This window comes from Penaeus chinensis, chromosome 39 (genome assembly GCF_019202785.1).
Source record: "Penaeus chinensis breed Huanghai No. 1 chromosome 39, ASM1920278v2, whole genome shotgun sequence".
In the NCBI taxonomy this organism is placed as follows: domain Eukaryota; kingdom Metazoa; phylum Arthropoda; class Malacostraca; order Decapoda; family Penaeidae; genus Penaeus; species Penaeus chinensis.
The window spans coordinates 16,016,480-16,028,979 of NC_061857.1; the positions used below are offsets into that span (position 1 = coordinate 16,016,480).

At 40.4% G+C, this 12,500-nt stretch overlaps 1 protein-coding gene across 1 annotated transcript in view; it reads right to left on the reverse strand.

Moving 5' to 3' along the window:
* LOC125046705 (tetratricopeptide repeat protein 37-like) overlaps positions 1 to 3,714 on the reverse strand; it is a 22,518-nt gene extending 18,804 nt beyond the window's left edge. The window contains exons 1-3 of the mRNA XM_047644589.1: positions 3,556 to 3,714; positions 940 to 1,027; positions 715 to 816 (exon numbers count right to left, since the gene is read on the reverse strand). Of these exons, the coding sequence (XP_047500545.1) occupies positions 715 to 816; positions 940 to 1,023 (186 nt within the window). The 5' untranslated portion in view covers positions 1,024 to 1,027; positions 3,556 to 3,714. The remainder of the gene's footprint in view (positions 1 to 714; positions 817 to 939; positions 1,028 to 3,555) is intronic.
* Between the last annotated feature and the right edge of the window lie 8,786 nt (positions 3,715 to 12,500).

A 12,500-nucleotide genomic window follows, 5' to 3' on the forward strand; every position in this document is an offset into this window, starting at 1 on the left:
AATATCAGTGATATGTAAGAAACAACTAAATTAATGTTTGGCAATAAATCAAAAGGGGCTTCAAAGTTTTTTCTATCATATGTAATGCAGAACTATCTTCATATTTGTGTAAACTTATATTGTAGTTTAAGAGACAGTCCTTACTTCCTCACTTGTCTTAATTTCAGACAAAAACTGCCTGTTAAATAAAATTTTGTGGAGAGTCACAGACAAATTTTTAAATCAAAGACAGATGAAAATAATTACACATCAGTAATGACAAATAGACTCTGGATTCATTGATTCTGATTCATTGTCAACCATTAACTGATCCTCTTTCTACATATTTACAGCAATTTTCTAAAATATAAATGGTGACATATGCCTTCATAGCTGATGGAATGTCAACAAACCTGTTGTTGACCATATTACAATTAAATAAAAAAAAATGTGTAATACTGTCACTATACAAGTGAGATATATTGCAGTATGTAGTTTTAACATATTACTGCAATGATTTATCTTCATAGTCTATAACAATGTAAATCTCTATTCTATTACCAGCATCAACTTTGGGATATGGCAACAGCACAAATCATAGACCAAATCTTAAAGAACAGTCTTTAAGATTACCCTTTTTCTGAATAAATTAATTCAGGTTATACTTTCAGCAAGCATTATACATTGCAGCTGCTGAAACTGATATCATGAGCATGCATAAATTTACAAAATTACCATAAGAGCCTTTTTTGAATCTCCCAACTTCCCCAGCTCCTGGCACGCCCGACCAAAGAGGACCAGCGCATTGTAGTTTTTTCTGTCGTGCTTTAAGGCAATCTGTGTGAGAAAGAGCAAAAGATTTCAGTATTACTGGACAGATAAGTTAATATCAGTATAAACGCAAAAATAGAAAATATTTAATGCTACAAAGCATCCAAAGGGAATAAGTGCTTCTCTTACCTTACACTGTTTACTAACTTCTTCAAAATTGTTCTCTTTCATAGCCTTTTTGGCCTCTTTCAGGGCCTGTTTGATCTCTGCCATTTTTCTGTGAACAAAAAACAAAATAAATATTATTGTATTATTTCTGAACCAGTGGGGCAAACTATGATATAATGAAAATAGATCCTATATATTTATAGATCATATATATATAGACAGGGCCAGATTATCCTATAGGCTAGTATAGGCTGCAGTCTAGGGCCCCTTAAGCTTGGGTGCCCCAAGCTTGAGGGGCCCTGCTAAATGATTTTCAAATATAATTTTTTTTTTAATGAGTATAATATGTTAATATTTTGCATTGCTGAATAATTCATTTAACTTAAAATAAAATTTCAACTATACAAAAGGAGGCCCAAGAGTCTGAAAACCCAATTTAAAAAAAAAGTGGCCCTGTTTGTGGCCCCTTATTTGAGATAAAGGGCTCCTGTTTGAGGCCCTTTATTTGAGATAAGGGGCCCAGGTTTGAAGCCATTTATTTGATATCAGGGGCGGTCCATAATTTCATTAGCCTAGGGGCCCCAAAAGGTCATAATCCGGCCCTGTATAAAGATCATATATAGATAGACATAGATATAGATAAGATATATATAAATATAGATATATATAGATATATAGAGACAGAGACACAGACAGAGACAGCACAGAGATAGGGATAGAGATAGAGAAAGAGACAGCACAGAGACAGAGACAGAGAGAGGGAATACTGTAAAACACATAATGTCCATTTATAGTAGAGGAGGAGCACAATTTTCCCTTTAGCAATCAGGGTTTGTATCAAACATCATATCCATTTGAAAAAAAATATATCTTTTACCTAAAATTTTCCGATCAATTACCAAAATCTAGGGCTATATTTAAAGGCATTTTAAGCCATGACTTTAAAAAACTTTTGGTGGAAGATTAGACTCTGCAGCATTTAGGAAGGGTGGATTGTAAAGCTGGCTGAATCAGTTCATAGCTACCCTTAAATTAATAAGCTGGGATTTTGTCTGGTAACATCATAATGCATTCAAATACAATGCTGTTAAATAAACAATGTTAAAAAAAAGGAAATTTTTTCTCTTATTTTCTACTATCTGAAACGAAATGAATTATTTATATACTAATTCATGCATTTTATCGTAATTATGATGATGCAAATGGCAAAGCTTCCTTAGACCATTTCAGTATCATTTATTTACTAATAGGGCTTAAATTGTCATAGTTGAATGCACTAGTGATACGAGATAAAATCCCAGTTCGATAACCATAGGGAAGCTGTGAATTTATTTAGCCAGCTGTATCACGTATGAGCAATGGCAGGAAGAGCGCCAGCATGAGAAAGGGCACTATTTTCCATGCTCAGGATCCTATTCCAACCTGCTGTCACTGGTGGTACTGGATGTTACAGAAAATTTAATATTATGAAAAAAAAAAAAAGTTGTGGCTATTATTATGGTATCGTAGTATGATGTCTATTAACTATTTTTCCGAAAGTTTTGGTCACACATGCACAGTGTGGAATTCTCAAACTCTGCTGTAATTACAGTGCCAACTCAGTCGCTGCCGCCCCCCCTGACCCCCGCCCAGAAAACAAAGAATCCTTTATGTATTTACAGCAGTTGAGAGTGTTGGACAGACTCAGCATTGGGTGCTCCCACATGTCAGTCGTGCACTCCTCACAGCGCATGCGTGACAGGAATTCCCTTAAAACTAGTCAACAGACATTGCATTGTTACAATAAATATAGTAACTTTGATTTTTTTTTTTTTTAATCCCAAATAACAAAATGCTATATTGTTATCATTTTTGAAAACTAACTAGAGATATGACATGGAAAATGGCAAAAAAGAAAGAAAAGAAAAATAGAACCTCAAGTAGAAAAAAAGATGATGCTATGGCAAAAGGGAGGCAAAGAGTCTTGACATTGCACAAGTGTTCATGGTGGCTGAGAGAGTCACCACTCAAGCAAACCCAATGCCCAGATTTTGGGACACATGCGAGCATGGCACCCAGATCCAACAGGTTAATAACATCTGGTCCTGAAGAGCGCCTTATTTATCCTTTGTTGTCGGCTCTTAGTGTTTAGCCATTCTCAATTAAAGTATACAAAAATCTAAGTTCATAGCTTGTGTGTAACAAAAAACTACATTCACTGACATCAAAATCAACTGCAGACAAAAGACAAAGTGGAAATTAACAAAAATGAAGTAACAGAAAATGCTTGTAAAGATAAATTCCCCATGCACCTGGAAGACCTTATAATGTGTTTTTAAACATGCATTACCAGCATATTATATTTAGCTTTCACCCCCTTCCTCCCTTTCCCCCCTTCTCCCCAGTTTCCCTCATGCCCTACCCGGTCACCGAGACTACTTCCGTCATTATAATTGATCAGTGTTAGCTAAACCTCCTAAAAGTGGCTAGAAGACAAGTGACCCATCAACATGAGCTCCGCCAGCCTCGAAGAAGCGGTCGTTCCAGAAAGAATATTGCAAAGGCCTCCCAACATACTCTACGAAATGTCAATCCAGAACGGGCCTCTTCCCAGCCCCTTGGCCAGCCTCTTTAAGGAGAAAGGAGGGGAAAACTCACCTTACAACTAGAGTCTACGACTATTAATCACGGAGCAGGCAACAATTCACTGCCTGTTAATAAACATTTGCAGGGAAAAATAGTAAATACAAAAATAACAACACGTTTGCTTCACGTTCGCCCGTGTTGTCGTGGGCGATGGTGACGCGGCCGCTGCTCGGGGTCTCAATATGGGTCGCTTATAATGGAGCCGTCTTTTGGGTCTTCAGTGCTTCTTCACGGAGGTCTTCCTTTGGGAGTGACGTTTCCGTCCTTTTCTGATTCTGTTGTCTAGTTACCATACTTCTGTTGTAATAACGTATAAATCTGCATCGACTTTAACTCAACATATCTAGAACCAAATCAGTGCCATTCAAAGAGGAACTCGAACTCGCCACATCACATTGGTGACCAACTAGTGGGATAACCTTCCTGCAGTGCAAGGGATAAGGGATAAACTCCCCACATCGTTACACACATCTCTCTCTCTCTCTCTCTCTCTCTCTCTCTCTCTCTCTCTCTCTCTCTCTCTCTCTCTCTCTCTCTCTCTCTCTCTCTCTCTCTCTCTGTTCTCTCGCTCCCTTCTCTTTCTCTCTCTCTCTCTCTCTCTCTCTCTCTCTCTCTCTCTCTCTCTCTCTCTCTCTCTCTCTCTCTCTCTCTCTCTCTCTCTCTCTCTCTCTCTCTCTCTCTCTCTCTCTCTCTCTCTCTCTCTCTCTCTCTCTCTCTCTCTCTCTCTCTCTCTCTCTCTCTCTCTCTCTCTCTCTCTCTCTCTCTCTCTCTCTCTCTCTCTCTCTCTCAATCTCTCTCTCTCTATCTCTCTCTCTCTCTCTCTCTCTCTCTCTCTCTCTCTCTCTCTCTCTCTCTCTCTCTCTCTCTCTCCCTTCTCTATCTCTTCTCTCTCTCTCTCTTCTCTCTTTCTCTCTCTCTCTCTCTCTCTTCTCTCTCTTCTTTCTTTCTCTCTCTCTCTCTCTCTCTCTCTCTCTCTCTCTCTCTCTCTCTCTCTCTCTCTCTCTCTCTCTCTCTCTCTCTCTCTCTCTCTCTCTCTCTCTCTCTCTCTCTGTTCTCTTTCTCTCTCTCTCTCTCTCTCTCTCTCTCTCTCTCTCTCTCTCTCTCTCTCTCTCTCTCTCACTCACTCTCTCTCTCTCTCTCTCTCTCTCTCTCTCTCTCTCTCTCTCACTCTCTCTCTCTATCCTCTCTCTCCTCTCTCTTCTCTCTCTCTCTCTCTCTCTCTCTCTCTCTCTCTCTCTCTCTCTCTCTCTCTCTCTCTCTCTCTCTCTCTCTCTCTCTCTCTCTCTCTCTCGCTCTATGAGTCTAGCCGCCGTGGTGAACGGACGTGTTTTTGCTTCCTCTCCGCCGCCGCCTAACAGCTCAGCAAACCATGGCATCTCATGGTCCCACAGAGTCAGAGGGAAATCTGACTACCCTCTCCGGGTCACAGGGGGCCAGCCAGGGAGCTTCCCCGGTGCTTCCTCGGACAGCTAGCCCGAGCTCTAATCCCCAGAGTGAAAGGGGACCCTTGGCCCAGGGTTACGTGCCCCCTTCCCAGGGTAATGGGACCTCCGCCCTAGGATATGGGCCCCTTGGAAGCGCGGGTCAAAGCTGCTCCCTCGCCCATGACGATGGGCACCCCTATGGCAGCCAGGGTCAAGGCTGCCCCCCCGCCCAGGGCAAAGGGCGACTCAGCAACCCGGACAACCACAGCAGCCCGATCAGTAATTACAACAGTGATAAGACTGAGAACAATGAAGAAACAAACCAGATAAATGGAAACAGTGAATGCAGTGCAAACAGAAAAGCCGTCTATCAGGTAGGCAGCATAACCATAGTGTTAAACACGATCCTATGCTTTATTGCAACAAAAAAGGATGGGCTCTGATGGTTCTGTGTGATCAAATCCGGAAACCGTATAGCCCGGACGAGATCGAAAACGCCTACAATATCATTCTGCATATATCAGACTCAAGAAGGACAAGAAATATAACTAAAGACATTAAAAGGATGACAAACTCCATAGTGCATACCATGATCGATCAGTGTTTAAAAAAGGACAATATAGTGTTTGCTACAACAACGACAGACACTCCCGCCACTGACTGGTCTCCACCACCTAAGAAAACAGGTATCTCTACACCATTTGTAAAAATCTTTCAAAAACCAAAACACCAAAATACACAAACACAACACGAACCCTCCCTCATCAATCAAGATCTTATTGCAAATAAGATTGATCTGCTGATCGGAATGTTCTCCGAACAACAATCTGCAATCAACAGTCTAATTAGCCAAGGTGCGATGCCTTCTCAGCCGCAGGAATGCGGAAAGGAAGCTTTCGTCACAACATCCTTGACCCCATACCCCCCCCCCCCACTTCCACCACCCTCCCCCACCACTCCGTCCCCACTACCCACTCCCTCTCTACCCACGCCGACCCAGCAGACTCACGATCTTGCTGACGCGCCAGCCACCCCTCGTCCGGGGCCACGCAAGCGTCTGCCCAAAAACAACGCTGACTCGTCCCCAACCGGTATGAGGAACGAAGCCTCTACACAAGTCACACCTAGGAGAAGCTACGATAGAAACAGTAAAAGGAAAAACAAGCAAAAAAATCTCCCACCAAATCGCCAGTGGGAAGACACGACACCACCACGTGCCTGGAGTACCTGCCCCCACTACTACCCCTCCTGCTCCACAAACACCACAGCTCATCATCAACTACGCGGAACGACCGGAAACATACAAACAAACAAACAAACAAACAAACGAGCAGCCGCAGCCCCACCAAGATGAGGAAGGTTTCGTTCAACTCTAGAAAACAAAAAAGAAAAACAAGGGAGGAACGCCACTCGCCAAAACCCTTGCAAGGTGCCGACCGTCCTCAGGTAGTGTACCTTTATATCACGAGTTGCCACCCAGACTCAGATGAAGACGATATTGAAGACTTCTTGGAAAATAATTTCAACCAAATTGCCAATGTCAAAGCCTTCAAAACAAAAATGACACATGGTTATTACTCTAGCTTCACAGTCACCATAAGGGGCAAAGATATAAAACCAGATATTTTCTTAGAGTCCGACATCTTTCCCAACAATGTAAAAGTATTCCTAAATAGAAACAAGTACAAAGGCGAGCAGAATGTTTGACGTTGCAAATCCGGCGGTCAAACCACTTAACACCATCATTATAGAACACATCATTGCACAGTCCCTCCTCGGTCATTTCGAAGAAATCAAATTGAGAATTAAGGAGAGAAACATTGATATTTTGTGTATCAGTGAAACTTGGCTTCACCAAGAAATATCGAGCAGTTTCATCAGCATCCCAAACTTTCACGTCTACAGATGTGATGCAGGACGTGGAGGTGGAGTCTGCATATACGTAAACGATACCCTTAAATCAAATAAGATCTCCTCTGCAACTGTAAATCATACAGCAGTAGAGGACATCTAGGTAACCGTACAAAGCAGTATGTATCTATCCTTCCTCGTCGGCACAATCTACAGACACCCTCATGCCACCACAGAATCATTTGACTACCTAGAAAATATTCTCAGAGAAATGTCAACAAAGAGAAAACCACTTTTCATCTTAGGTGATTTAAATGACGATCTAAGTAAACCAAATGCAAAATTAAATGGGATAATTAACAAAAACAAATTAAAACAACTTATAAAGAAGCCTACAAGGATTACAGAAAACACCTCATCCCTATTAGATGTTATAATAACAAACAGACCTGATATTACACAACACGCAGACGCTGTACCATGCCACATTGCTGATCACGAGCTTATAACCTTGACCTTGAATATAGTAAAGACAAAGCGAAAACCAGCCAGTAAAACCTCTCGCGACCTAATGCAGTACGATCCTCAAATATTCTGTCAACATATTATAGCCAATAACTCGTCACTGTCAGAGATCTTAACAAGTGACGACGTTGACAAACAAGTTAATATTCTTACAAACGTGATAAAGAACGGCCTCGATGCCTGCGCTCCTTTTAAAACAAAAACAGTTAGGCGTCCTCCCGCCCCCTGGATAAATGACAACATTAAGAGGGCCATAAATGATAGAAATAATACTCACAAAGCTCTCAAGATAAACAGATTTGACTCCACCCTTCAGGCTGAATACAAACAAAAGAAGAAAAATGTGAAAACACTCCTCCGCTGGGCGAAAACTAATTATTTTAAAAATAAGTTCAATGAATGCAGAAGCGATTCTGCCGAAACGTGGAAACTAGTAAATACATTAGTGCCTAAGAAGAAACAAAATACAGACACCCCCCAAAATTCCATAAATAATACAGAATACTTTAATAACTTCTTTGCAGAAGTAGGTAGTCGCACTTTTGAACAGACAATCGCCCCCACATATCAACACAACATAAACGAAACGAACACTACAACAAACTTCTTCAGACCGCAACCAGTAGAAGTAGAAACAATTATCCTAACAATAAAACACTTAAAAAAGACAAATTCCGTGGGAGCAGATGGAATTGCACATCGTTTCATAAACGATAGTTTACCAGCAATTGCAAGCTATCTGACAGTAATTATTAATACATCTATAGTCACCGGTGTTTATCCATCACTTTGGAAACATGGCATCATAACTCCGATTTTCAAATCCGGTGACAGAGACGAAATCAATAATTATCGACCCATCACTATACTACCAGTAATATCTAAAGTTCTCGAGAAAATAGTTGCAAACCAATTAACAACATTTTTAGAGGCGAATAACCTTATATCTAACACGCAACACGGTTTTAGGAATAAATTATCAACCGAAACGGCATTACTAAAAGTCACAAATAAAATATATAATAATATAGACAATAACCAGATCAATTTACTCACTCTATGTGATTTATCGAAGGCCTTTGCCAGTGTCAGCCATGAATTACTTGTAAACAAACTAACAAATCACGAAATTGATAATTTCTGGTTCAAAAGTTACCTGTCCGCGAGAACTCAATCAGTTAAAATCCATGAAAAAGTATCATCAATGCAATCAGTTTCGTTCGGTGTTCCACAAGGCTCAATCCTTGGACCAATCTTATTTACTATATTCATAAATGATTTGTCATCAATTGCAAAAAAACTGTCTTCTTGATCAGTACGCCGATGACTCTCAATTTCTTCACGCTGCCTCTGTAGACAATCTAAATGAATTGATAGAAAAGACTTAACAGACCCTAACAAAAGCAAAAAATTACTTCGATATGAATGGCCTGAAACTAAATCCACAAAAAACACAATGTATTTTCATTGGCAGCCGTCAGAACATAGCAAAAATACCCACAGATACAGTTATTGATTTCCAAGGTTGCTTCATCAAACCCAACACAACAGTAAACAACCTAGGGGTACACGTAGACAGATACATGACATTCGAGACGCACATTGATCACATCTACAGAAAAGTAATGGGTACACTGATATACTTGAATCATATAAAAAATAAAATACCCACAGAAACAAGAATTGCTGTTATACAAACACTAGCACTTAGTATCCTTAACTACTGTCTTAACATCTGGGGCTCCACAAACAAAACACAAATACAAAGGACACAGAAACTACAGAACTTCGCGGCAAGAGTAGCACTGGGAAATTTAGATAAATATGACCACATCACACCACATATAAACAAACTAAAATGGCTAAAAGTACAACAGAAACACAAATATGACACGTGTATTCTGATCCATAAAATAATACAAGGAAATTACCCAAATTGGCTAATACCTATATAAACAACAGGTAACATAACAGGTGTCCTTACAAGGCAAAATAACTCCTTATATATCAAAAGATCGAATACAGAAACCGGGGCAAGAAATATGCAAATCCGATATGCAAAACTGGTGACCTGGAACCAACTACCAGAAAATATTAGAAATATCTCCAACCAAAAAACATTTAAAACAAAAGTGAAAGAACATCTACTGAAATATCAATGACATCAGGCGTTTGAACATCTAGACAAGTACGAAATTTCAGTTATCTGGGATATTAATGTTCTATCTAATCTAGTTAAACAAGCACTGTACAATATCTATGTATATAACATCCTATTACATAATGTAAACAACATATCTATAAATGTAATACCCATTGTAATTAATGGAATAAAGTGTTTGAATTTGAATTTGAATTTGAACTCTCTCTCCCTTCTCTCTCCCTTCTCTCTCTCTTCTTTCTCTCTCTCTCTCTCTCTCTCTCTCTCTCTCTCTCTCTCTCTCTCTCTCTCTCTCTCTCTCTCTCTCTCTCTCTCTCTCTCTCTCTTTCTCTCTCTCTCTCTCTCTCTCTCTCTCTCTCTCTCACTCTCTCTCTCTCTCCTCTCTCTCTCTCTCTCTCTCTCTCTCTCTCTCTCTCTCTCTCTCTCTCTCTCTCTCTCTCTCTCTCTCTCTCTCTCTCTCTCTCTCTCTCTCTCTCTCCCTTCTCTCTCTATGAAAACAAACCATTACAGTAACGGAATTCTATAACTGGATTAATGACTCTGGCCATAAATAACAAAGGCTGTCTCCCAAAGAGTTCCTGCTTCTTGTCCACTCTGTTCTTTCTCAGGTACACAAATACCCATTTGATCTGATCACTTTTATCCTAAACCCTTCCCCTTTCTATTAATCCCTATCTTACCCCATTCACTTCCTCTCTTTCCACCCCTCAACTACCATGCTATCTTATAATACTAAGACCGTTGAAATTTAAGACATTCTGTTCCAATAAAGAACTTTAAACCATAATACTTTATGAAAGTGCTACATGACCTTTGATGTCTAGCACAATTATTTGTTTTTAAGCATTAACCATTATCCATTGTCCACTAAATCAGAGGTTCCCAGAGTAATGATCACGACTTCTTGTCGAGGATAATCTATGCTCCAAGAAGCAAGGCCATCCTCACCATTAATAAAGATGTTCATCCTTTAAAGACTGTGTGTTTGTGTGGGAGAGAGAAAGAGAGAGAGAGAGAGAGAGAGAGAGAGAGAGAGAGAGAGAGAGAGAGAGAGAGATAAATCCATACAAGCTTACATACGTACATGCATATATACATACATACATACGTAGTTTTATAGACCTTGCGTACATACACTAACAGGAAAGCAGGTACACGGAGACAGGGAAATGTGTTATACAATGTCTAAATCTGGTCTTTCGCGTAACCAATAATGATAAAAAAGAGGTCGTTAGAATCGAAGCCTAGACATCTATTAATAATATACATAGATGTAATAAAACTAGAAACCGCTGCCTGGATTTCATCACTAAATTCTGCGCTACTATTTTTTATAGAATTGTATGAACGTTTATAAACCAAAGTGTAGACGTTATAGAAAAACAAACTACTTGCCTGCGAATTCAGTTTGTGACATATGGCATGTGAGAAAAGACCGAGAGCACACTATATACCCTGCTCTGAGGTAATGCCGAATTCTTTGGTTTACAAGATGGGTGATAATGATACTGCTAATTCTATGAAGTCATGTCGTGTTTGATATATGAGGGATAGTTTACGGGGTCGTGCGTAAAGGTTGTGGGTACATTGATCCCTGAGCACAAGCACAGAATGAAGACAGAAAGAGTAGAACAAAGATAAATGTCACATCGCGAAAAGCGAAGTTTGAAGGGACACGTGTGGTTCAGAGAATTGACAAATAACTTGAAATCTACTGTTCCAAGCACAAAGTTGAATATAACAAAGCAACAACATGGAATGAGAGGCGAGCTCAGTGGATGAGTTAGAACGGTTTTCTTGCCGCAGGTATTAGACAGGGAGACCAAGGAGTGGCGCGCAGGAGTAATCAGGAAGCACTGCTCAGAATGCGGCAATGTTCAGTAACGATTCCCTTGCGCTGCCATGCGTATATATGTGTTCATTATATTATTACAGACGATTAACCAGCTTTACGTTCTGTTGTCTCGGCAGAAGCAAAACAACACCGACACTGCCTTGGGTGTCCAAAGGCTTCTCACGGCGAAGGAACAGAGGCGTCCCTGCAGCAGTCAGATGCTCTGCAATATGCCAGATGCTTTACAGCAGGAGGAGGCGAGTCCCTCGTGTCTCCGTCTCGTCTGCTGCGGCTGTACTGCCTTTCGGCTGTTGAAGGGGACAATGAAATGAGTTACGCGTACCTGTAAATAGACAATTCACACCCATGTGTAAGCTTGTTCTGGTATAAGACGGTATTTGTTGTTTTATATGCAAAAGATGGGTATGTACGGGCAAAATGCTGTGAAATATCAGGTTAATGATTTCAGTACCTTCTCCAGTACCTACCTAATTTTTAAAACAAATAAATGTGCTTGACATCAAAGGTCGTATAGCACTATGGTAAAGTATTGTGGCGAAAAGGGTAAAAGGAGTTTATGATTAGAAATTTTTTATATGTCATAGTTGTAGAGCACTATAAAATAGGTATAGTATTGAAAATGGTAAAGAGGGGGAGCAAATTGAGTAAGGTGGGAATTAGTAAAAGGGGGTACGAGGTTAAGGGCGAAGGACGATTAGGTCAAACGGAGATTATCTATGTATCTGAGGAAGGAATAGGAACATTAAATGAGGAACACTGCAAAAAAGCCATTATGAAGAAGTCAGCTAAAAATAAGGGTAGAAATCGGTGTCGGAAAAGTTGGAAAAGATGAATCCGGGGAATGAGACAAAGGAGCAGGGACAGGAGGTGAACTATCCCGAAGAACGTCAGAAAGGGGAGGATCCGGAGAAGGACACTGTTGTGGCAAGTGAGTCACGTGAACATCCAGGTGAGAGCGATAAGGATAATAAAAGAAGAGGGGATGGTGCACATGGAGAAGGAAAGGATGGGGTGTGTTGGGAGAGAATGGAAGATGGACAGGGGGAACTTGAGGAGGAGGAAGATGAATGCTTTGAATGTAGAGAGATTGGAGGGTAGATGAGACAGAGAAGCGTTCTCTTGGGTCATGTTTCTGAAGTTT